Source organism: Sturnira hondurensis, unplaced genomic scaffold, assembly GCF_014824575.4.
Source record: "Sturnira hondurensis isolate 20B ecotype Veracruz unplaced genomic scaffold, ASM1482457v3 Scaffold0007865, whole genome shotgun sequence".
Lineage (NCBI taxonomy): Eukaryota > Metazoa > Chordata > Mammalia > Chiroptera > Phyllostomidae > Sturnira > Sturnira hondurensis.
The window spans coordinates 11,690,426-11,716,481 of NW_028080496.1; the positions used below are offsets into that span (position 1 = coordinate 11,690,426).

General features: G+C 49.0%; 1 protein-coding gene across 2 annotated transcripts in view; it reads left to right on the forward strand.

Moving 5' to 3' along the window:
* ENTREP2 (endosomal transmembrane epsin interactor 2) overlaps positions 1–26,056 on the forward strand; it is a 196,076-nt gene that overhangs the window by 73,888 nt on the left and 96,132 nt on the right. For both annotated transcript variants that reach the window (XM_037053770.1, XM_037053771.1), the window contains exon 2: positions 6,236–6,292. In XM_037053770.1, coding sequence (XP_036909665.1) covers positions 6,236–6,292 — 57 coding nt within the window. The remainder of the gene's footprint in view (positions 1–6,235; positions 6,293–26,056) is intronic.

Here is a 26,056-nt window from a genome sequence, read left to right on the forward strand (position 1 = left end):
TGTCAAAATTGATGGTTGACCCAGAGTTAAAGTATAAAACTTCAGTCAAGTGTCTGGCATACACTTGGTGCTCAATTAATGCCACTACTATTATGGCTTTCGAACATGTGTATCGTGTAGCCAGGTGATACACCGAATTGCCTCATGACTTCTTTTCCTTTAATTCCCTTGAGTTTTTCTAGTTTAAATAGTTGCATCACTTTCCAGCAGTAATACCTTTGCCCCTCTTTCCAATCCTGAAAACACACCTCTGTTTATCTTGTTTAACTTTATTGGCCAGCTGTGATGGTTTTCTGTTGCCACATAACAAACTACCACAAGCAGAGTGGCTTAAAACGGCACTGACTTGTTGTCCCATGGTTTCCGCCCGTCAGGAGACCAGAACATGTGAATTCGGTCCCGTGCTCTGGGTGTAAAGGCTGCAGTCAGGGGGCTGGAGGCTGGCTGGAGGCTGGCTGCTCCCCCTGCAGAGGAGAAAGATCCGCTCCTCGGTCAGGCTGTGGGCAGGACTCGTTGGTGTCGTTGTCTAGATGGCTGAGGTCTCTGTTTCCGGAGGAGCTCTCAGCGCCCACAGACCCCCTCACTCACAGTGCCGCACCCCTTCAAGGTCTGCGGCACCACCTCCCTCGGGCTTCCAAGTTTTGACTTAAGGAAGGGCCCAGACTCAAAGGGCTGACCCGGTGAGGCCAGCCCCACGTGGGAGAATTGTCCTTTTTTTCTTCTTCTTTTAGTAGTTTCTTTCTTTTATTGATTCTACAGAGAGGGAGAGGGAAGGAGAAAGACAGGGAGAGAAACATCGATTGGTTGCCTGTTGTATGGACCAAACCCGTAGTAACCCAGGCATGTGCGCTGACCAGGAATTGAACCCATGACCTTCATGTTTGCAGGATGGTGTCCATCCAACTGAATGGAATCATCCTTTGGATGAACCCAGAAGACAAACTTACTTGCGACTGAGGTACAGCTGCAAAATCCTTTCACCTTCGTCATTTAGTGTAACAGAACCACAGGACGGAAATCTGTCATAGTCCCGCCCACACTCGAGGGGCGGGGATTACAGGGGACATACACCCGGGTGGGGACCTTGGGGACATCTCATCTTTCTGCACCCCATGTGTTTTCAGAGCAATTTTAAATATGAGTGGTGGTTGTGATCATCTTTGCCTTGTACTGTTAAACGGAGAGCTCTTTCTTCATAAAAAATGGAGTGTGAATTTTATCAAAATATTAAGAAAAGCAGCCTTGGCTGGTGTGACTCAGTGGTGTGGCGTGTCCTCCTATACAACATAAGGTCATGGGTTCGATTCCCAGTCAAGGCACAAGCCTAGGTCGCGGGTCCAGTGCCCAGTCAGGGTGCATATGAGAGGTGACTGATTGATGTTTTCTCTCTCCCTCCCTTCTCCTTTTTAAAAAATCAATAAGCATGTCCTTGGGTGAAGATGAAAAAAAAAGAAAATCATAAGGAAGAAAAAATGCTTTTACAGTATGTATTGATAAAAAACCCACATATAAGTGGACCCACACAGTTCAAACCTGTGTTCTTCCAGGGTCGACTGTGTTTCTAAACATTTTACATCTCGGTAATTTGCTTCCTTTCATGGGGCTTTGTCACCAATTTCTAGTTTCTGGGTGATGAATGGAAGTGGTTGAGGTCTTTTTCTCGCACTGAGGGCGCAGGTTGAGAAGGCAGGTCCTGGTGGAGGTTCTGAGGTTGAGGAAGAAGCGCGGCCTCCGGCGGGAACGCTCGCGGAGGCAGTTGGAGCCACAGGCTGGCCCTGAGTGACTGGGAGAGCGTGTGGCGCCCTGGGAATGGTTCTGACGGCAGGAGGTGGGCGTAGAGGGCTGAGTGTGTCCCAGCCTGCAGCCAACGAGGATGCTGAGAATGGAGGGCCCGAATACCTGAGTGAGCCCTGCCATGGTCCCCAGGGACCCCCAGACAAAGAAAACCATGCAGGGAGAAAACACGTTCAAGGCAGGATGAAGGAAGAGGGTCACCCACTCCGTGAAACAGGAGGAAGAATTTGGCGCATGGGCAGGTCTGCAGGGTGAGAGGCTTTGGGGAGACAGGCTGATGATCCACTCTCATTCTGTTAAGCTCAGAATATTCTTTGCTCCCTGCGTGCACCCGTAATTCCCTCTCCCCGGCTTCTCGGTGGTAAGCGGCTCCCCCTGCAGCCACCAGGCACACCTGCCAGATGTTTCTGGCACTCTGCAATGTCATTAGCGCGTTCAAGCCTGCATTGTGGAAGGACGCGGCTCCCTGCCTGAAATGGTGCCTCCGAACTGAAGGAACTTCCTGACTTTCGGCAGCGAAAGAACTTTTCGGCGGGAGAGGATAAGGTTCGAAGAGCTAATGTTTTCCAGGCCTCTGTTCAGCGGCAACCCCGAAAAGGGCATGCCGTAGAGGCCACTGCTTCCTGGCCGTCACTGACCCCCTTGCGTCACCCGCCACAGTAGGAAGTCCTTTCTGTCTTCTGATTTTATCTCCTGTCCCTATTAAGGCTGGGTGACAAGTGGAGAAGACAGCGAGTCGGCTGCCCCCAGGACAGCTCGCAGGTGCCTGAGAAGGCACCTCCACCTCCTCCCTCCGAGCACCTGCCAGTCTCTCCCACTCTCTGGCCTTTCCTCCCCAGCCACTTCACTACGTGTTGCTCTTCTCTGGCTGCCTTCAGTTTCTGTGCGTTCTTTGTAAACTGCGGACTTTGAATGACGACGGTCCTGGCAGATGAAACGGGAGGAAGGTTTTGTGAGGCGGGGCCCTTTCTCGGCTCCTCGCAGAAGTGAACCAGGATGAACCCAGGGAATGACTGAGACGTCAGCACAAGCAGTGAGTCCTCACGGGTCGCTGGACTGGAGTAAAAATAACGCAAACTAAGACCTGGTCACTCAGAGTGGGGCACACGCTGTCCCCTCAGTCACCAGGATCCGGACGGGGTCCTCACAGTGGAGGTTCTCCGGCCTCTGGGCTCTGAGAAGGGTTTCTGCCCTCAGAGCTGGTGCCAGTGTGAGTAGGTCGGAGGGGCAGGGAAGTCAGGGCAGACGTGGGGAAGGAGCAGATATTTGGGGCCAGTGAGCTAATGCTCTGCTCTGGGTGCATCGGTGTGTTGGTCCGCTTGGGCTGCCCAGGGACTGGCTTAAACAGCAGAGTTACTGCTCGCAGTCCCGGAGTCTGGAAGTCTGACGCCAGGGCGCCGCCACCGTCCTGTTCAGGGAGGGCATCTTCCTGGCTCAAAGATGGTCTCCTCCTCCCCGTGTCCTCCCGTGGCTGCCAGAGACAAAGATCACCTTCTCTTTCTCTTCCTGTAAGGCCACCAACCCCATCGCGATGGCCCCATGTCCCATCCCAGTTTACCACTTATCACCTCCTAAAGCCCCCATCTCCAGGTGCAGTCTCATGGGGTGGGTGGTCAGGGCTCCAACAGGTGGGTTTGGGAAGGACGCAGACATCGGTCTGTTCCACAGCTGTGAGTCTTCATCCCACTGCGGCAACGGCCATAAGCTTGACAGCCTCACCCGTCTGTTACCTCTCGGTTTCCTTGGGCCATGGACACGGCTTGTTTGGGTCCACTGGCCAGAGTCTCACTTGGTTGTGTACAAGGCATTGGTGTCACATCTGAAGGTGTCACTAGGGAGTCCCTCACATTCATACCAAACGGGAGGCTTTGTAAAGGCCGTGGGTCATCGGGGGTCACCGGCGAACCTGCAGGCCACACTGAGTTTGACGGGTTTCGACCTTTGTGCGGAGAATTGGACGCACCCCCAACTACAGCTGTCGGTGGTATTTAAACGTGTCCGTCTTCAACAGGCAAACCGTCCGCGTTGCTGGAAGTGACACGATTTCAGGGGGTCGGTTCCTTGAATGATGACTTCGTCGCGAAGGCGAGGGAAGTCGAGAATTCTTACCTGCAGCCTAAGATCAGTGACATTAACTTCCTTTATGTTTAGAAAATGCCGGCTCTTTGCGGGTTGGTGGGTTTCTAATGTCATCCCCGTGACAAGCGCCTTGGCCGTTGTAGAGTTTTCACAGTTTCATAAACTTCAGTTCCAGAAAGCTCGCAGAGTTCTGAGTGAGTTCATTGAAGGCGGCTTAGGGATCTGGTGGGGCCCTGGGCACTCCAGGCCCTTCATGAGCGAGGAGGCTCTGGGCCATGTCTTGAAGAGAAGGCCAAGTTTCCTGCGGGGGAAATGGAAACGCAGACGGCAGCATGTGGACATTTCCTGGGAGGTCTTCCTTCCCACCCTCCACCCCGGCTCAGTCTGAGCGAGGCTGGTGTTGGTGTGTAGGGAGAATAAAGGACTCTCTGTGGAGGACTTTTCCTGGGGACGTGGTGGCGCCAGAGCCAGGGCCATTCGTCTGAGGGGAGAGAAAGGGGGACGGCTGGGGTACCAGGAGGGGATGCTGAGACGTCCAGGAAGGGCAGTGCCGAGGGCAGACTGCCTGCAGGAGTTCGATGCCTTGTGAGGGGCAAATGTAGGGGTTTTTGTGCAGGTCTTCTTCATTGCCAAGGTCACCCTAGCTGCCCCGAGTGGGCTGGATGCATTGGAGTATTGTTTAGGGAAGTGCTGGTGGGAAATCGGGGGCTGAATTCCGGTGGGCCTGGGTGGTCAGCCCGGGGAGATGAGATTCAGCTGCTGAGGCATCCAGGACAGCTTCGATGGCGGGGACAGAGGTGAGTGAGCAGATGAGAGCCCTGGCTCGGCTGAGGGGACGGAGAGGGACAATGTGGCGAGGACAGCATGTGGAGAGATGCCGAGAAGGCCTGAGCCAACGACCAGCCCACTGGGCTGGATGGGGAGCTCGGAACAGGACGGGGTCATGGGCAGAAATTGGAATTCACCAGAAGAAGGGTGGGGGGTAGAGAGGTGAGTTCCTGACCTTGGAATTGTCCAGCACGAGAGACAGAGAGAGGCTGAGCAGCATCTCCAGGGGAGAAACGACAACGGAATCTGTTTTAGATCGAACAGATGGAATGTTGGGAATGGAAGGGAAGAGAGAGGCGTTAAGGGCATCGCAGAAGAAGAGCAAGTGAGCCTGGGCTCAGGGAGACACGGACTGACTCCCCGGGGGGCGGGTGGTTGGAGCTGAAATATGCATGGGGGTGACATGATGAGAAGGTGGGCAAGATGGCGGCACGTTCGTGTGTCAGCGACAACTGCGTTTGGAAGCCGGTGTGTGTTGGAGAAAGGATACGTGTGTTCGTGCTTGACGGGGCGGAGCCCTACTGAGCTCTCTTGGGTTCTTCTGTTTTTGTCTTGTTTGAGTTTTGTGTGAGTTAGGCCCAAAAGCCCTCTGTATGAATGTATAAAAGATCATTCAGAGCTTCCCGCGAGCCTCCGAGACTAGCGCTGTGCTGGGTGGGGTAGTGGCGTTGGGTCCAGGACTTGGTCCTTGTCCGCGTGGTCGTGTTTGAGGGTGAGCGGGGTCTGTCACCAAGGGGCCTTGTGGGCCAGTTCAGTGGCATGCTCTCCCTTTAGGTCTGGGGTCAGCCTCCCAGGGAAATGTGTCCAAGCCCCTCGAGCTTGTTCCCTGACCGCCTGGCCAGCACCCACCATGGGAAGTCAGGGGATTTATGTTTAGGGGAGACCCCGCCTGAAAAGGCCAGGACTTTTGTTACAGTGTGGCCTCCTGGAGTATTGCCCTGTGGTGGGGGGAGCCACAGCCTCCTCCTGCCCCACACTGTGCCTGGTGGATGTCGGGTGAGGGCAAGAGGACTGTCCCCAGGGTTTGAGTGACTAGGAGCAGGGTGCCGCTGTAGGTGGAAGGAAGAGCTGGCGAGAGTGAGGCCAGGTTGGGGAGGGGAGAGCAGGCACGATTTTGGCCTGCAAGCTGGAGAGTGACGGCAGGAGGTGTTGGCGGGCTGGATGGGGGCCTCCTGTGTCCCCATCCCTGCAGAGAAGGCGGGTGGCTTGGTGACCTGTGTGCGGGAATCTCTCTGCTCTCTGTGATGTTGAGATCGTGAAGCCAGAAAATGTCCAGGACCAGAGTGGCACAAGGACCTGGTGGGGGCTCCCCCGCCACCCCAAGCACACAGATGTGTGGGCCCGTGCACTCGCCGCTCAGGAGCCTCCGGGGGGCTGCAGTCTGTGGGCGTCAGGGTGGCCCGTGCTCCTCCTTGTCACCTGCTTATCCTGGCAGCTATCCTTCTCCGGGTTTGAAAGGGGCAAACCTGTTTTGATTGGTCACCAAAGGCCTCTCGGTGTCTCACCTTCCTGTACCGTTTGTTTGTCGTTCCAGGTGCTGCTGTCAGGACTCATCGGTGTTGTCTCCTGGAAGAGACCCCTCTCCCTCGTGGTAAGTGGTACCTGGTCTCCGCGGCGGCCTGGGACCGGGCTTTGGCTGCAGAGGGAAGGGTGTTGGAGGTGAGGGCAGAGCGCTCTGGCTCCTTCTCACAGACGGGAGAGCAGACCTTTCTGGAAGTGCTGTTGGGGGTGAGCCTGGAGCCCCTGGCCTGTTCCACTTCCCGGAGTGGCTCTTGGGGGTTTGCCTAAGACTTCCTGTGCCCCCTCCTTTCTGTTTGCCCATTTGGGCGCCCTCTGATGAGGACATACTGCAGACACTGGCATTTTAATGTGCAAGCAATTCGTCTAGACGCATGAACACATCTGTGCATCTACGTACGCCCACGGGTGATCACAAACGGGACGTGTTTGAACAGAGGTCAAGAAATGTCAGCGTTGCGTGTGTTTTGGAGTCTGCGCCTCTTGGTGCAGGTGGCGTTTACCAGAGGGGAGAAAGCAGTGCCCTTGCACAGGTTCTCGCGATGCTTGGGCCTCCCACTGGGGAGGCCTGGACAGAGGACGCTGGCTTCTCCCTCCCAGAAGCACCCCGGGCAGCTGCGTGTCTGTAGATTCGTGGGCATGTTCTTCTCAGCGTCTGCATTAATATATTTATGTGTCCATGCCGGCTCTAAAGGAAGAGGTTTTCCCCGTTGCTGATGGATCGTGAAAAAGGCGGCATGGCTTTTTTCCTCCTTTTGTAGTGATCAATTATTTAAAATCTCTTCTTGAAGTGATTAGACCTGGAGATAAGGACATGGATCAGAGAGTAATGGAAATAGAAAACAACACAAACCTGTGGGTTGTTAAATCCCACCTGCTGGATGCAGGTAACCGTGACAGCGTCCAGGTTGGAGAAGGGGGTTTGGGCATCAATTCCATGGGGACTCTTCTCCCACACTGTGTCAGCTCAGATGAGCAATTTCCCTCTTAAAAAAATGTTTTTAACCCTGGCTGGTGTATCTCAGTGGATTGAGCACAGGCCTGTGAAGCAAAGTGTTGCCAGTTCAATTCCCAGTCAGTGCACATGCCTGGGTTGTGGGCCAGGTCCCCAGTAGGGGGCGCATGAGAGGCAACCACACATGGATGTTTCTCTCCCTCTCTTTCTCCTTCCCTTCCTCTCTCTCTAAAACTAAATAAATAAAATATTTTTTAAAAATGTTTTTAAATAGAAATTTTCACCCTGGCTGGTGTGGCTTACTTAGTAGGGCATCATCTCCCAAACTGAAAAGCCACAGGCTGGATTCCCAGTTAGGGCACACGCCTGGGTTGTGGGTTCGATCCCCATTGTGGGTGCGGGCACCGATCCCTGGTCCAGGCACATATGGGAGGCAACCAACCCATGCTTCCCTTTCACATCAATGTTCCTCTCTCTCCCCTCCTCTCTCTCTAAAAGCAATGAAAAAAAAAATCCTCAAGTGAGGATGAGAAAGGGGGCAGCAGGCTCTGCAATGAGGAGAGGGAAGGACGCTGCTCTTTCCAGCCTGGTGAGTGAGAGGAGAGACGGAGAGGAAGGAGGGAGATACTGTGACTTCCCCCACGGTGTTCTGTCGGAGCCTGACCGCACGCTGGAACGAGAGATCTCTGGGTCAGCGAGGAATGTGCATTTTCACGTTCCCGTGGCTGTTTTCCCAAAGTGCGTGGTGTCTTCTGGGATTGAGATCACTGTCTTCCTCACGTTACACTGTGAAGGGCTCTGTATGATGCCGCACGCCTACTAGGCACCAGATTACGTAGCTCCAATTACATACTTTTTTGAAAGATCCAGTAAAACATCCTGTGGTTGCTGGTATTTTAGTCATGGAAATTGGGCTGTCCAGCCTTTTGGCGTCTCCGGGCCAGCTGGGAAGGGGAAGACTTGTTGGCCACACATTAAATACACAAACACTAACGAAAACAAGCAAAACAAAATCTCATCATGTTTTCAGTACATTTACGATTTCGTGTTGGGCCGCATTCACAGCCCTCCTGGGCCACACGGGGACCATGGAGGTTGGACACCCCTGCGAGCGGTTGGAGCACTTCCCCATGGTGTGCCGCGTGAGTCTGGCGTCTCGGCTTCACTCAGTGTCAGTCCACCGTTGGGGCCATGTTTTGGCCATGCCCACACACACCTGGAACTTTCTACCCAAACCCGCCCCGGGCTCACAGTGAGTGCCACGACCTCCGCTCAGTGGGCCCATGCCCATCAATCTGGCACCACGCAGGGCTCTTCCACCACCAACAGTAAGTCTGGCTGCGCAAAGTTTCCAGACCACAGCGCCGGTGGGGGGACCTGGGCTGCTGGCCCGTGCTGGTGAGTTCTCCGTGTTGACCGAGGGTGGCGTCTGGAAGGCCTCCCAGCTGTTCTCTGATCGCTCCCCTTTCATAGTGCTGCGTTTGAGGTCCTGGAAGCACTGGTTTTACAGGCAGTGTCTCCCACAAAGATGGTAATGAGAATCTTTTCCACGTCAGGTGTCCCCCCTTCCCTGCGTGCGCACCTCCCCCCCCCAGGTCAGCTGGTCTCTTTGCTCGTCTGCATCCCTACTGGTGATATGTGTTGTGCTCTGAGGTCAGCCTACCCGTGGTTATTCTGCTCACATTTACTAGAGGCGCCACGTGGGTGAGGGTGGGTAGTGGCTGTGTTTGGTGGGCTTTTTCCCCTGGGGAGGGGATGTGTATTACAGTTCCTACTTCCCTGCCCCTCACCACATCCAGATTGGTTTTGCCTGAGATGTGAAGACTGTCTTTGGGATCCATGGGACTGGGGGGTCCCTGTTGACTGGAGGGACCTCCTCAGGCTTCCCAGGAGGACCCAGAAGGCACCCTTGAGTTCTAGAGAGGGGAATCGGGGGGGGGGGGTAGGGGGAGAGGAAGAAAGAGAGAGGGAGAGAAAGGGAGAGAAGTGTTCATGTGTGGTTGCATCTCGTGCGCCCCCTACTGGGGGCCTGGCTCACAACCCAGGCATGTGCCCTGACTGGGAATTGAACCAAGGACCCTTGGGTTTGCAGGCTGGTGCTCAATTCACTGAGCCACACCAGCCAGGGCCTGAACTGCGTTTTTTTTTTTTATCTTTCCATGGTTTTTACCCAGCAGCAGGGTTTATTAAAGGGGCAGCACACTCTCGCAGGGAGGGAGAGAGTGGGCAGGCTGGAGGAGCAGCTGCTGACACTTAGTTGTCACGACAGCCTGGTGGGGTCCCTCTGTTGTCCTCGCACCCAAAGGAGGGACCGGGCCAGAGGACACGTGTGTGTTGGCGGGGAGGGGCAGGGTGGGCGGGTCTGGAGCCCAGGCTGGCTGGCTCCCGGGGCCCCTACCTTAACCATTGCACTAGTCTGCCTTACTGGGGACTTTACATTTAACAGGAAAAAACAGAAACAACCCCAAACAAAAACCATCTTTCTATAGCGTACTGAGGCAGACATCCTGCTTCCTTGGCTGTCCAGGCTCCCTAAAACACGTCTATGTCCAATTTATTATTTCCTGGTTTCCTTGTTCACAAGAAGCAGCCAAAGAGAGGAAGAGATTTTTTTTTTGTCTATTTTCTTTTCTCAAACAAGAAGGCTTGCATAGTTTTGAACTCCTTCTAGCAGGCGTCTGGAACGCGGCAGGGGCCGTTCAGATGGGCCCAGGGCGGGTGGCCCCGGAGCCCCGTGCAGGCCACCCCTGAGGACCTGCCTGTCCTCTGCAGCTCAGTTCCCTGGGGCTGTCCCAGCAGCCATGGGAATCAGTGCCCGACATTTCGTCCCTGGTTTGGAGAATCCAGGCCTGATTCTTACCAGAGTATCAGCCTGATTAGAAAACCTAAAGAAAACTGATGGGGGAAAAAATAGCTTTGATTGCTTTTCCATTCCGCTTGAATTCTGTTATTTCTGTTTTTCTCTCCACGGCAGTATTTGATGACATATGCAGACGCCACGGGGTTGGATGGTGTGACAAATGGACTAGGCCTGGGCTGGGACCGTTTCCTCCCCCTTTCTCTTCATTGGTATGCTGATGGGTTTCCAATGGAGGGGAAGCTTAAAATCTTCCGCTGCATACATTAACTTCTTTTTCAAAGTGTCTCTGAATTTTTGTGCTCACATATATTTCCTGCCGTGGCATCGGAAATCCAGCGCTGGTCTCACTGCGCATTCATCCGGTCGGCCATATTTTGTGAGGGGGAAAAATGTCGGAATCACTTTAACCTTTAATACAAGTAGCAGAAAGCCTGCGAGGCTTCCTTTCAAGCCCATGAATGGAGCTCAAATAGAACTTTAATATGCTATTGAAGAATAGAGATGAGTGGAAGGTTAATGTATTTCGTGTACATGTATTTGACACCATTATTTATTCAGAAAATTCATTGTAAATCTACTCTGGGGGTTTCTTATAGCCATGAATGTGGCCTCTCTTCAAGAGAGTGTGTTTGGCTTGAGCACATTGAAGATAAAGGCTTCATTCACTAAGTGCTATAAAAGACGAGAAAGGAGAGTGCACACAAGGCCCTGGCCTGTGGCTCAGTGGGCTGGAGCTTCATCCTGGAAACAGAAGTGGCATGGGTTCGATTCCCAGTCAGGGCACATGCCTGGCTTGCAGATTTGGTCCCCAGTCTAGGCATGTATGAGAAGCATATTACTGATGTTTCTCTCTCTCTCTACCACCCTTTCTCTCTGGAATCAATAAATATATATTAAAAATTAAGAAAAAAACAAGCCAGGTTTTTACTTTGCAAAGAAAGCAGCTTAACTTTCTAAAACCCCCATCTCGTATGTAAAAATAGACCAATATGCTTGTCTTTAAATTCACCGACAGTATTACATTTCATCAGGGAAAGACAGACTAACCAGGAATCAAGCCTGAAATAAACGAATTAAAACATGACATAGGGAAACCACTCAAGGCCTAGTGAAATAAAAAATGCTCATGGGTGAAAGACCCCTTTTTCTTAAAACGTGGTAATCATTTATATTTACTCGCATTGCTTCTAAATGCCAATTCCTTTATGTTGGTCCATCAGGCTTATGCTTAATTGAAAATATAGTAAGACATTATTTGGGAGGGAAAAGACACAGACAACAGCTTGGGGACTGCGGGGGGAGGGGGAGGGGGAAGTTTAGGGGAGCAGGAAGAGGCCAAGGGGGATGAGTGGTGGGGGAAGGAGACGAGTTTGGATGGTGAGTGCACGATGCGGTGTGCAGGTGAATTACAGAATTCTCCACTTGCAACCTGTGTGGTTGGCCCCGGCGGGGTGACTCGGTTAGAGCCTCAGTTTCAGTCAATGAATGCATAAATTAGTAGAACCACCAATCAGTGTTTCTCCCTCTCTCTCCCTTCCCCTCTCTCTAAACTCAACAACAGCAACAGCAAGGAAACCTGTATGGTTTTATGAACCAATGTTAGCCCAATCAATTCTATACAAAAAACACTTTTTTGCAAGGGACAATGAGCTTGGGTAAGAAGATTAGAAACCAAGGTAGACCGAGGTACCTTACGACGTGGTCGTGTGCTTAAAAGCATCATGGGTGAGATGCATTACTTGGAATTGTTCGTGGAACCGACCGTTATAGGCTTTTCCCCAGTTGTTGCTTCTGAATGGCTGTTGAGAACTTTCTCAGAACACGTGAATTACTCCCTTGGCTCCGTCTGTGAAAAAAGGCTCTCCCCAGAAAGGAAGAGACCAGAGGGCAGTGAGGTCTCTTTGGGTGAGGCCGTCTCGGGGCGTTCAGGAGGCTGCCGGAACACCCAGGTGTCTGTTGTACGGGCATGCCCGTGCGCACCTCTGGGTGCGGGCATGCGCTTGTTCTGCGCATCTGTCTCTGTATACGGCTGGAGTGGTTTGCTTGTCATCCACACCCCCTGGTCCATGTGCCATGAGGCACGTTGCGTGTGCTGGCCCCCCAACCCCGATACATCTCTTGATTATGACAACCCCCTTAGTCTCTCTAGTTGTGGGCATCAGCACAGCTGAAGGACGTTCCCAGGAGAGAAGAGTTCACCCGCTGGTGGTTACTGGTGCTTGCTCACGTGTTTCCGGGGCTCTTCAGTGGGTGACCTTGAAGTCTGTGCCCTTGCGCTGACTCAGCAGCATGCCGCATAGCCTGCAGTGTGTTCTGTCTGTCTGGACACGTGAAGGGCGTGGTCAGCACATAGTAGGTCTCACAACAGTCACATGGTGAAGCTCCGAACCCGTGGTGCCACCGTCAGCCTCCAGAAAACTGTCGTACCTTGTGCCAGGCCCCCAGTTGGGTGATGAGGTGGCAACAAAGAAGCACCAGGTGTGGTCTCGCCTTCAAGAAATGCAGGACCTGGATGAGGAAATGGGTGGAGCTGGAAAAAATCTAAGTAGCCATCAAGTATTAAAAGGGCAATAGAAGACAATGAGAGGAAACAGCTGCCGGTTAGAACTTGGTGAGTCAGGGAGTGAACTGGGTTCCAGCTTTTTATTTAGAGATGAAGCCGGTGCCGCCCTGGCGCCCGTTGTACACACCAGCTCACAGGAGACCTGCAGGGCAAGTGAGGGGCACGTCCCTTCCAGAAGCCGCAGGTCGTTGGCCCCGGTTGCCAAGGTGGGGCTTGCTCTTTGCTTGGCGGCCTATTTGCACTGCAGTTGAAGTGGGGAAAGACCGCCGCTGCCTTCAGCCTCCTGGTTGGTTGGGCGGCCTTTGGGCAGGTGGGTTACTCACTGGAGCCCTTGTAGGCTCAGGGACCAACATCAAGCAAATTCAAGAAGCAAGAAAAACACAAAGTCCAAGGGTCTGGGGTTAAATCCAACTGTGGATGTGTTGGGGAGCAAGGAGTGGAGATGGTTGAGACACCCACTGGTTCTTGAATCTCCTCTCCCGTCGGTGCTCATGCCAGCATTGGGAGGTGGGCGGCTGCCCCTGCAGCCCTGCCTGTGTGCAGAGTGGCTTCTGAGAAGTCCTTCCTGGTGATACTTCAGTGGCCATCTCCTCGACCCCAAGGGGTTCCAGGGCCTCCTTTTGTCCAAGCGCTGACCCGATCACCTGATGCTTATGGTCTGGACTTGAGGGAGTACCCTCAGAGTGTGAGGATCTTCTGGCTCTGGCTGGGTGGCTCAGCTGGTTGGAGCATCATCCCGGACAGTAGAAAGTGGCGGGTTCGATCCCCAGTGAGAGCTTGTACGAGAGGCAATTGATAAATGTTTCTCTCTCACATCAGTGTTTCTCTCTCTCCCTTCCTCTCTCTCTAAAATCAAGAAACACATCCTTGGATGAGGATTAAAAAAAAAAAGAGGGAAGGCATTCTGTCTCATGGGCCAGGTGGTTTAAGCAAGATGCTCGGGTTGGCGGACACGGACTAGGGAGGAAGATCAGGGTGACTTCTTACTGAGAAGAAGAGCCGTGATGACTGGCAATGTGCGTAATGTATGTTCTGCTGTGTCGGCAATTTAGTTCACTTTATTCATGACGAGTCTTGCAAATTTCATAGCCTCTTGTCTGTCGAAAGCATCTCGTTCAGAGGAAACGGTGGCTCTCCCTGTGTGGTCTGTTCTCGACGAGAGTGTCCGACATCCAGCTTAGACATTTCCGCCGCCTCGAAAACGCCTCCCTTCCTAATGCACTTCCTTTGCCCTGGAGTCTTCATGTTCTCCTAATAGAAAAAAGTCGTTAAGAAAAAAAAAATCTCATACGCTGAGGTAGCTCTAATATAAGGAAAGTAATAAATGAAGTGTCTCCAGATTCAAAATGCATATTCTTTCAGAAAGAAGGCAATTACTGTTATAAAGATATAGCATTAGAAAAATTATTATGGCTTCGAAGTATGTGATGTACCTGTCTGTGGCACAGTTAATTTTAAAAGTATTACCGAGCATACAAGTCATAGGACTAAAATGCTGAGCTGTACTAATTGAAAGTGAAATTAATGTGCTGTTCTGAGGAACCGCCTGTACTTATCCGTGTTTTAAAAATTGTAACTTACAGGCTATTAGTTATCAGATTTTCTTTCAAATGTCCAGCCTCTTTTAATGAAGAATATTACTCACGCACCTTGTCTTTGCTCTCCGAATTCTTTTATGCTGTGCAATAAGTAATGGTAATATTGGAACGTCCCTATTTTACCCTGATTTTCTATGTATTAAATTGTCATAGGTTTCAATTTTTATTAAAATACAAAACTTCTGATTAGGAATGAAAAGTATGTGCAAAGGTATCAAATTTGATTGTTTTTCCATATTTACTTTGATTAACGATTGATAGAAAAATGGATTGAAGTTGATTTAAGACAGTGCTGTGTAGGCACAATGTGACCTAATGGCTAATAGAAGTTTTTTAAATTGGTTACATTGGTCACTGGCAGGCTGACGCCAGGAGAAAGTATGAAATGGTCTGCCTGTCTTACACGTGTGGCATTGTTCACAAACACAGGTTTTGATGTTTCTACCCACCCTCCCCTGCTGTGTGAGTAATAGATATGTATTATGGAACCCCGACTGGCATGGCTCAGTGGGTTGGGCATTGTCCTACGAAGCGAAACATCCCCGGTTCGATTCCCGGTCCGAGCACATGCCTGGGTTGCAGGCCAGGTCCCTGGGCAGGGTGCATGCAAGAGGCAACTGATCAGTGTTTCTCTCACCCATCGATGTTTTTCTTCCTCTCTTTCTCCCTCCTTTCTCCTTCTCTGAAAATAAATTTAAAACTATAAAATTGAAGGTAAAGAGAGAATTTTAAAAGCAGCAAGAGACAAAAATTCTCACATACAAGGAAACTTCCACAGACCATAAGCAGATTTCCCAGCAGAAACCGGGCAAGGCAGGAGACAACGGGATGATATATTCAAAGGGCTAAAAGAAAAAAACTGCCAACCGAGAACACTTTACCTGACAAAGCTGTCCTTCAGAAATAAAGGAAATAGGAAGATTTCCTTAGACAAAAGCCAAGGGAGTTTATCACCACTAGACCGGCCTTATAAGAAATGCTGGAGGAAGTTCTTCAAGCTGTAATGAAATGGCAATAATTAGTAACATGGAAACATAGGGAGACATAAAACACATTGGCAGAAAGAAGTGTATGGGCAAGTTCAGAACAATCTGATACTGTAATATGGTGGTATGTTAATCACTTAACTCTGGTGTAAAGGTTAAAGGGCAAACATGTTAAAAATAACTGAAGCTAATAATTTGTTCTGAGTACACAGTACAAAAGATGTATATCAGAACATCGGAGACAATGTTGGGAGGAGGCGTGAAAGGATAGGGCTTTTGTATGTGGATGAAATTAGGTTGATATCAGCTTAAAATAGGCTATTGTATGTGTAAGATGTTTTCTGTGAGCCTTCTAGTAACCACAAAGCAAAAAACCCACATTAGATACACAAAAGCAAAGAGAAGGGCATCAACGCATGGGGAAACTATGGGAAATAAAAATTTGTAAAGGAGCCAAGGAGGAATACAGGAACAAGGGAACTAAAAAAAATCAGCCAAAAATAATAACTAATAAGATGACATAGATGAAATAATAACTAATAAGATGATAATTACTCTAAATGTAAATAGATTAAAATGTCCAATTGAAAAGCATAGAGTGAGCCCTGGCTGGTGTGGCTCAGTGGATTGAGTGTGGGCTGCAGACCAGAAGGTCGCCAGTTCGATTCCCAGTCAGGGCACATGCCTGGGTTGTGGGCCAGGTCCCTAGTAGGGGCCATGCAAGAAGCAAACCACGCATTGATATTTCTCTCCCTCTCTTTCTCCCTTCTTTCCCCTTTCTCTAAAAATAAGTAAATAAAATCTTTAAAATAAAGGCATAGAGTGCATGGATGAATAATAAAGCAAGACCCAACTGTATGAATAATAAAGCCAACAAGTGACTCACTTCACCGTTAAGGACGTGTGTAGGCTGAAAGGGAAGGGCTAGAAAACAACATCCCATGTAGATACCAGAAGAGACAAAAGTGTAGATATACACTCTATCAGACAAAATTTAAGTCGAGAACTGTCACAAGAGACAACGTCTGAATAAACGGGTCAATTCATCAAGAGGATATGACGATTGAAAATACGTATGCACCCAACAGTAGAGCACCTAAATATATGAAGCAAATCCTAACAGAACTGAATGGAGAAATCGACACCGATACAATCATAGTGGGGGACCTTAGAACCCTACTTTCTTTCTTTTTAAAAAATATTTTATTTACTTATTTTTACAGAGAGTGGAAGGGAGGGAGAAAGAAAGAGAGAGATACATCAATGTGGGGTTGCCTCTCGAGTGCCCTCTACTGGGGACCTCGCTGGTAACCCAGGCATGTGCCCTGACTGGGAATCGAACCGGCGACCCTTTGGTTCACAGGCTGGCACTCAATCCATTGAGCCACACCAGCCAGTAGAACCAATGAATCAATCATCCAGACAGAAAATCAATAGGGAAACATTGGACTCGAATTAAATCCAAATGGACCTCACCAACATACACATAATGACTAAGACCTAACTTAGAGCGAACGAATTCACTTAGAGCAAAGGCACCTACCAGATGTATGCATAACATTCTGCCCGTCAGCAGCAGACGACACATTCTGCCCAAGCACAAATCTAACCCCCTCCACAATCGATCATATACATATAACAAAGCAAGTTTCAGAAGATTTAAGAAAATTGAAAGCGTACCAAAAATTTTTCTGAACACACCATAGTATGAACCTAGAAATCACTAATGGGGAAGACAGGAATATTCATAATGCTCATGTTCTCACACATACTTACATGTATACATGCATGTATAGCACACAGTTACACACACACACATACTTATGTGCATACATGCATAGACATGCAGCCTGTCCAGGCAGCACCCTTCAGGAGCTCATGTCTGGGGTGAGGGGGGGTGTTCTTCATGACCAGTTCCTTTTTGTGCATAGAACTTAGTTCTGTCTCGTCCTCTGAAATACACGCACCACCAAGAGCAGCAATGCGTGGGAGACTGAAGAAAGAGGCTTTTTCCGTAACCTGGGAGATAACATACCCCTGCTTTTGTGCAGTAAGAGGGAGCACATTAAATATTTAAAATATGCCTTCTAAATGCTGCCACGTGATCTTTTGTAAAGTGCTGTTGATACCCTGAGTCTCCCTCCCTAGGAACGGGAAGTGGGCATTTTATTCCAGATAGTCACGTGCCGTAGTGAGTACATGCTAATTTAAATGTCACCCTCATGCAAATTCTCAGTCGCTTAACACAGAGCCAAACCTGGAAGCGAGCGTTTAATCTAGTGAAACAAGAGCTAGAACCCAGCTTATGCCTCCTGACTAATGGGATTCGAAAAGCTGTCAGATGACAAGGGATGGGTAATATCCCGTGATAATAAGCAAATGAACCACATGATTGTAGGGGGATGAGAAAAAAAAAAGTCCAGGGATTCTGCAAAGGCCAGTTAATAAGGAAAAAGGCGTAAAATGACCTGACCCATGGAGAGAATGGCAGCGACCCAGGGAAAGTGCCCGTGTGTCTGGCAAAGGTTGGCAGGCAGCTGGCGTGTCAGAGTGAGTGACAGCTGGGGTGTGGAGGAAGATGCGGACGGACAGGCTCGTAAATGGCAAGATGATGAGTGAGTTAGTAAATCTGTCAGATGATGAATGAGCTGACGATACACATCTGACGGCTGACAGGCCACGTGAGAGAGGCAGGCAGCGAAGACAGCCAGGGACGGGGAACGCCTGCCTTCCTGAACCCGGGGGGCTTTAAAATGTGATTTTAGACGCAAGAAAAATAGTCACGAAACTCGTAATCACAGTACTTGATCTGCTTTGGTAACTGTTAATAACATAAACTCCCACGAAAGACACAAGATTACACGAAATGTGCTCGTCGCTACTAATAGTGATTTGTGGTACACGCCTACCGCCTGCTAGCTGTTACTCTCTTCATTCTGGGGATTTTCACCTGTAAGGTGGGAGTAATGATCACGGCACCTTTCATCCTTCTGTGGCGGGTCATTTGAGGATTAAAGTCCACAAGGAAGACTTAGAATGGTACCTGGCACATTTTCAGTAACAAAGAAATGACTGTCAGATGTTGCTTGATCTTCTTAATCACATTTTTAAAAATTCTGTGTTTATATCCTTCTCGGAGTGGGATTTTATCTCACACACCACAGTGTTTAAATCAGTATGTGGATCACCCTAAAGACGTCACCATGGTTGAATAAATGAAATACTGATGAGTTTCCTTATCTCTTACTGAATAGTAATAAGGGTTGAAAACTTTTTTGGGAAGTAGGTGTCTAGGGTTGTTTTTTTCTCCCATTTTTCAGAGTTTAGTTTTCAAACTTGAGAAACAACAGAGTTAAATTTAAATTCCCGTTTGTAATCAATTCACACACACACACACACACACACACACGCACACACAATTTAAGTAAGATTAAAAGAAGAAGAATGAAATTAAAAGCCAAGAAACCTGGACAGTCAAACCAAAAATTCTTTGAGGACAGTTATAAGTTCATTAATCTCTGTTTTTACAGGTTAAGATAAAACAGAGAATGTGAATACAGGAATTAAAAAGGAATATAACAATGTAAAGAAGGGATTTTAGACGTAAGTAGCAACCTCATGCAGATATATTTGAAAGTTTAGATAAAATGGCTAGTTTTCATAAATAATATAAGGAGCCAGAAGTAATATAAGAGGAAATAGAAAACTGAAATAGAGAAATAAGCATGAGAGATCTCAGATCTAAAATCTCCCTGTTCCCTGGCAGACATCAGGCTTAGTTATACAGGTGAATTTTAGCAACACTTTAAGAAATAGTAATAGAAAGAGTCTACAGCCATACCACCCTGAATGTATCCGATCTCATCTGATCTCAGAAGCTAAGCAAGGTCGGGCCTGGTTAGTACTTGGATGGGAGAAAAAGAGGAGAATACTACTCAATTTCTTTTCTTAATCTGGTTTAACAAATAGCAAAACTAGATTTAAAAAAGTAGAGGGGAGAAAGTTATAAGCCAATTTCACTAATGAGCAAGATGGCAAAAAATCACATAAAATTGATTCTAGAGACTTATATTAAAATGCATTATAACTTAAATACCTTTTATTTTAGGAAAACAGAGTGGATTAATTTAAAATCCACCAACTCTCCATATTAAAAAATTAAATATGAGAAGCCATATGATTTTTCTCAATAAATGTTGCAGAAGCATTCAATCAACTTCGTAATATAAAAACAAATCGTAGAAAACATGGGTAGGCTGAAACTCCTTTAACCTGGTAGGGTATATGCACAGAGAACTCGTAGCATATGCTATATTAAACTTTGCAAATGTTTGAAATTAGATCGGGAGCAAAACAGGAATGCCTGCTGTTCTCCCTGCTATTCAGTTTTGTCCTGGCGACACTAGCCAATGCCATTAGCCAAGAAAAGAGTAAACCACAAGTATGAGAATGAAAAACAAAAACGTAGTTATCTTTATTCACAAACTGTTCATCTCCGTAGGAAACTTAGGAAAGTCCACAGACTATTAGAACCAATAAGAAGATTAGATATGATCTAATTACAAAAACAAGCAGCCTTTACATGTAAAAGCACAAACCAATTTAAAACTGTAACTAAAAAATTTAATTAAAAGTTAAAGTTCAATGTAGTAAAAGATACAAAAGACCTTGACTGCGGAACATACAAGCCTCAATTAAATGAAGATAGAGCATATTCCAGGTCATAAGTTGGGTGTGAGAGAAATGACATCCTTCTAAATGAACCCCTGAACTAAATGCAATTCCTGTCAAAATCTCAGAGGGATTTTCCCCCTAAGCTTAATAAGGTCCTCCTAAAACTCATACAGAAGAGGAAAAAGATCCCAGAATAGCCAAGCCAGTTTTGAAGTGGATCTAGTGAGTGGGAATTGTGCACCAGGTTCTGAGGTTTATCATAGAGCCGTAGTATTTAAAGTGGCACAGTGCTAGTATAGGGTGAGTCCGATAGGCCCATTGGACAGAATGAAGAGCCCGGAAGCAGACTCATGAGTACCAGCATTGGGTTCGTTGTAGAAACGATGATACTTAAATTGGTTCCACCAGGATGGACAACTCTGCAAGGCAAGCTGGTGCGCAGCTGGCCTTGCACAAGAGAAAAGATGAAGAATAACATGCCACACACAAGATGTGGAAGTAAATTCCATATAGGTTGAAGATTCACCTTTGAAAAGTAAAACAGGACAAAAAGCCTCATGAAAAGACACCCCACCAAGAAAAACAGTAGAAATTAGTAATACTTTCTGCTTCAGAAACTTATCAGAAAGGCAAAAGTTGGGCTCGTGATTGGGTGAAGATGGATGGCAGGTGTGCATTCAAGAAAGGCTTAGTGGACAGAACATTCCAAATTTCGACAGGTGGACAAGTAAGAGGCAAAGGATTCAGTAGGAAATGAGGCATAAACTCCAGTCCCAAACAGGTGGCCACAAGGTCACTGTCCTCTGGCCCTCTGACCTTGCCTCTGCTACCTCCATTTCTCAGGGGCTCAGATTTCACAATTTCATTTAAATTTTTTTCTGGGGTTTACATGCATGTCACCAGGTAATATGACTGTATTACCATTTAAAAAAATTTAATTACCTTTGCACATTTATGTGTTGACCTTTTATTTGCTAGAAGATAGACTGTCATCGTCTTTTTTAAAATGTATTTATTTTTAGAGAGAGGGGAAGGTAAGGAGAGAGAGAGAAAAACATCAATGTTAGAGAGAAATATTGATCAATTGCCTCTTGCATAAGCCCTGACAGGGAATCGAACCTGCAACCCAGGCACAGGTCCTGACCAGGAATTGAACCTGCAACCTTTGTGGGATGATGACCAATCCACTGAGCCACACTGGTCAAGGCTAGACTGTCTTCTGATACAGCTGTATGCTTTTTTACTTCCACTGTTTACCTCCGTGACATCAAATACTATACTTAAATCTCAGTTTCTTAGTTCATCAGCTAGAGATACTCTGTCTTCACACCTAATTTTGTAAAATGAATAAATTAGTGTGGTCTCTCTCTTTTTTTCTTTCATTGAATTTATTGGGGTAACACTGGTTAACAGAACTATATAGGGTTCATGCACACGATTTCACAACACATCATCAGTACCCTGTACCGTGGGCTTACCACCCCTAGTCAAGTCACCTTCCATCACCATTTATCCCCCATAACCTCCTCCACCCCCCAACTCCTCCCTGGCAGTCACCACACTTTTTCTGTGTCCATGAGTCTCTCTTTTTTTTCTCAATCCCTCCACCTCCCCAGGCCCCCTGCCCCTTTTCTGTCTCTCTTTTGCTTGTGAGCTCATTTCGTTCATGAGATTCTTTCTCTAGCTGGCATATTCCACCTGACATAATGCCCTTAATTTGAAACGTTGTGTAAAATAATAAACCATGCAGAGCTTGGATCATAGTGTTGCGCATCCTAACACGGGGCCCCCTCGCGATGTCTCTGGCCAAGGACAAGATTATCTTTAGTGTCTGTGGGAAATGGAAAACAGCCCCTGTTCATGTATTCTGGGTTGGCATGCAATGCTATCAGTGTGCCTTGCTGTGACTTTATTGTGTTATCCCTGAAAAGCGTGTCGTATGAGAGGAAGCTGAAACGTTGTCTTCCCGTCTCTGGCGGCTGGGGGATGTTTCCAGTTTGTGCTGTCACTTGTACTATGAGTTCACATTCCGGTCCGCCAGCGCGCCCTGCAAACAGGTGCCGTGCTCGCAAAGTTGCAAAGCCCAAATGCATACGTGCACGGCTGAGGCTAATTTGTGTGCAGCATAGGTTGGGCACGTGCCTGATTAAACCGTTCTGTGCATTTCGATTGCTATGTTCATTGGGATTGCACAGTCTGACTCGTGTTTGGTGTCTGCAGTGGGGTGGACATAAAACCAAGCCTGCTCATTTCACTTCATCGACCCTGGGGACCTGTGTCAGGGATTCATATTCTCCTGGCGTTGCCTGGCAGGAGCAGGTTTTACAGACCAAGTGCGAGGACCTGCTGAACTTGGGGAAAGCTGACCCTGTGGGAAGGGTAGCAGCCCGACCACCTGGCTTGAGCAGGGTCCCCACCTATACCTGTGACAAAGGGGAACACTGCTACGCATCATCCCATCCCATGGTCTTTGCTCCTGTGGCTTGATTTTTTTTTTCATTGCAACCGCACCGCAGTCAATAAATATTTGAGCTGCAGCTCTCAAATTCTAAGATGCCAAATGATCTTGGTGGCTTATGTTAAAATATTTGAGCACAACTCAGAGGCTTGTTAACGGTTATGTGGAAAGAAAAAGGTTTATTGAGTTTTTGTTTATGTCATGCCACTCACGGAAGGTATTTTTTCCCCAGCACGTACCTGTGTTGCAGGTACAGCAGCTGGTCGGGGTGCAGGTGAGAGGCACCTGATTGATGTTTCTCACATCAGTATTTCTCTCCCTCTCTTTCTCCCTCTCTCCCCCTCTCTAAAACAAATAAATAAAATCTTTTTGAAAACAGGGTCTTTTATAGCAAAAAAATATTAGTGTTGTGGCTGCATCTGAAGGTAAAGAGCCCTGGCCAGGCGGTTCAGTGGGTTGGAGCATCTTCCACACACCGGAAAGGTTGTAGGTTTGGTCCCTGGTCGGAATGTGAAGGGGAGGCAACCGATGCGTGTTTCTTTCTCACACCAATGTTTCTCTCTCTCTCTCACCATCTTCCTCTCTCTCTAAAAATAAACATATCCTTGGGCGGGGATTAAAAAAATAAATACATAAAGGCAAAGAAGTGGCCATGGCAATGACATCAGGGAAGGACTAAGCCAGACACTGTGCAGGCACCTTTGTCATCGCAGTTCGTTTTGGGGGAACACCAGGACCTCCTTTTCTGTCACCAGTATTGTTCAGCGGTGACATCTCCACAGTGCCTGACCGACTTTGTAGTGCTGAGTCTACGTGGCTTCCGATGGCAGTTCCTTACACTTGCAAATCTTCCTAATGAGACATCTCTCTCCACAGCATCCAAAGCTGTCATTTATCTTGAACTTACGCAGAAATCAGAGCGCGGCAGGGTGCCGCTGCCGTTGTCATTAAAACATTATTTGGTAAATTACATCTCTATTTAGTTTGGGTCTAATGACTGAAATATTCCTGTGACATATGGCGGGGGAAGGACGGAGCATGTTGCAGGGCCTGCGTCCCCTTCCTGTCTTCCTTCAAAGGTCATCCCCACGTCCCAGAGCTGCGGGCCGGTCGGGGATCCCTCGAGTCACACCTGCTCAGTCCCCATGCACATGTCTCTCCTTCCACATGCACCAGAACACATTCTTATTTTCCCTCCTGGTTTTCCCCTTTGCTTTCCTGCTTTCAACCTCTCTGAAGGGCTTGCCACTCACTCACCAGCCCCACCCACTACACCAGGGCTGGACCAAGGTCCCTAGCAGAGCAGCGTGGGAGTAAGTCAGCAATGCAGCACCTGGCCCAGAGGTTTCTGCAGGTGATGGACTTGGCACACAGCTGGAGAAATAGGAGAGGGCCCGTCCTGCTGAGGCCGGCCTTGCAATCACTGACACAGATCCCTGCCTGGTCCCAAATACAGGGGACGCCCAATACAGGAGATGGGCTGGCCGCAGGCCCCGAGGCCCTGGGTGCACGCAGCAGGAAGTTGGAAACTGAGTCAGGGAGCAGTGTCTGCTGGGAATCAGTCATCCATGTTATGATGTGCGTGGCAAACGTTTGCTGTGCCCCTCACAGTAGTTTTATTTGGAAAATGGTATTTTGGAACCTGCATTTTGCCATTACAGAGGAGGGTATGATGCTTTGTGTGTGTATGAAAAGAAGAGTAGTTTGTGTCTATTTTTAGAACACGAGTTGGACAGTTTGGTGAAGCAGGGCCAGTGCTGAGCCGGCAGCCGGGCTGTGAGTCAGCCCGGTCTCATGGATGCCTGACAAGATGGGGGGAACCAAGCGGTGGGGTGGTTTTCCACAGGAAGCCACCAGAAAAAAACAGCCGCTTGCCTCCCTTGCCTCAGGGTCCCCTCTGTGCCCAGGACCCTGGCTGGGGACTGGCCCCTCCAGCAGTGAGTTCACGCCAGTCAGCTTTCCTGGCCCCATCTCCCATTCTAAGTCCCTTCCCAACTCACAGCCACCTTCCCTGTACTCTTTAGACACAGGGGACCCGTGGTACTTCTCATCCTCTCTGTCTAAGGCATCCCATGCCAGCCGCTTTGGTGCCACCAGCAGCGCCGGCTCCATCCTTGTGGGTTTGGGCAGCTCAACTGTGGCAGTGACTGCATCCCTGGTTCTGCAGCACGTCTGCGCTGGCGCGGACAAGATGCCCACGCACGTGTAACACCTTGGGGAACCCTTGTCCTCTCAGGGGGCAGGTAAGGAAAATGATCCTTGAAGACGTGGAGTGACTTGCTCCAAGTCAACATACCTACTAAGTGTCACAACCTCGTGTTTGCAAGCATAATCTCCCAGGTCAGAGTCGCACCTCTACCACTGACTGGGAAATTGCCACTCTCTCTGTGCCTCAGTTTCCCACCTGTAACAGGACACGCCTCACAGGGCAGTTGTACAAACTGCGTGCAGCCCTGGCTGGTGTGGCTCAGTGGATTGAGCATCCACCTGCAAACCAAAGGGTCATTGGTTCAATTCCCAGTCAGGGCACGTGTCTCGGTTACAGGCCAGGTCCCCACTAGGGGGTGCAGGAGAGGCAACCACACATGGTTCCCTCTCTTTCTTTCTCCCTCCCTTCCCTTCTGTCTAAAAATAAATAGATAGAATCTTTTAAAAAAAAAAAAAAAGAAACTGAATGCCAATCTTTGTGAAGAGCTCCGCCAATGCCCTATATGAGTCAGAGCTGTGACTTGGCTTGACTTGAAACTGCTGTCCCTCAGGGTCGATCTCAAAGTCCATTAGTCCACAAGGAAGGTGAACGCTGTCATCTTCGGCCACATGCTGGTGCCATTTATTTCTCTGCATTGTGTGCCCCGTCCCTACACTGTGAATTAACAAGCACAACACAGTCTCCCTGTGATTGGGCAGCAGGGAGGGTCTGCAGAAGGGGGCGGACATCTCTCCCCTGGCACTGACCTGCCTCCCTTCCTTCCAGGCTAACTGAGGTTGGTGAGCCTACAGCCACTCTGTTCCACACATGGATCCACCGGGAAGGTTTCCTGTTTTCTGATCATGTTGTAAACACATGAGAACTTCCACGACCCACAGTCGATCTCAGCTCTGTGATTTCACTTACCACTTGGTACATTCCTCCAGATCGATCAGTGGAGCCCTGGCCAGCTTGCCCTTAACAGCTACATAACACCCTTCTCTGAAGACTGCAGGAAACTCATAATCTCCGATCAATTTCCCTTGCCTCGCACAATTGACAGCAATTTTCCCTAACAACAGAAGAGCTGAAATCTAACAGCCTTCCAGCGCACAGGCCCCGACCTGAGAATCCTGGCCGTTTTGCCACAAGACCTGAGAAGACGTGTCTAGGGTGCCCAGCCAGAAGCCAGGACGGGAGCTGGGAACCACAGTACCGGTGGGAGAGCCAGGTGCAGGGGGGCGGCAGCGTTAGGCCGGTGCCATCTAGACACACTTCTCCGGGGCTCTGACATCTGGTAGACCCAGCTTGGAGCAGTGCTCTGCCACGCACCTGCTACGGCACCTGAGAGAGACGCTCAACCACCCGCGGAACTGGGGTGACGTGGGCTTGGCGTGAAGCCCCGAGGCGATGGCGTCACCGTGCGTAGGAGAAAAGCACGCCCCACGCGCAGGCGCACTCAGGTTGCGAGGGGCCCTTAAGGGTTTAGGTTTCCGTTTCCCAGCGTGGTACCCATTGGTCTCGCTGCTGCTTGGAAAACAATGCGGTACACGTT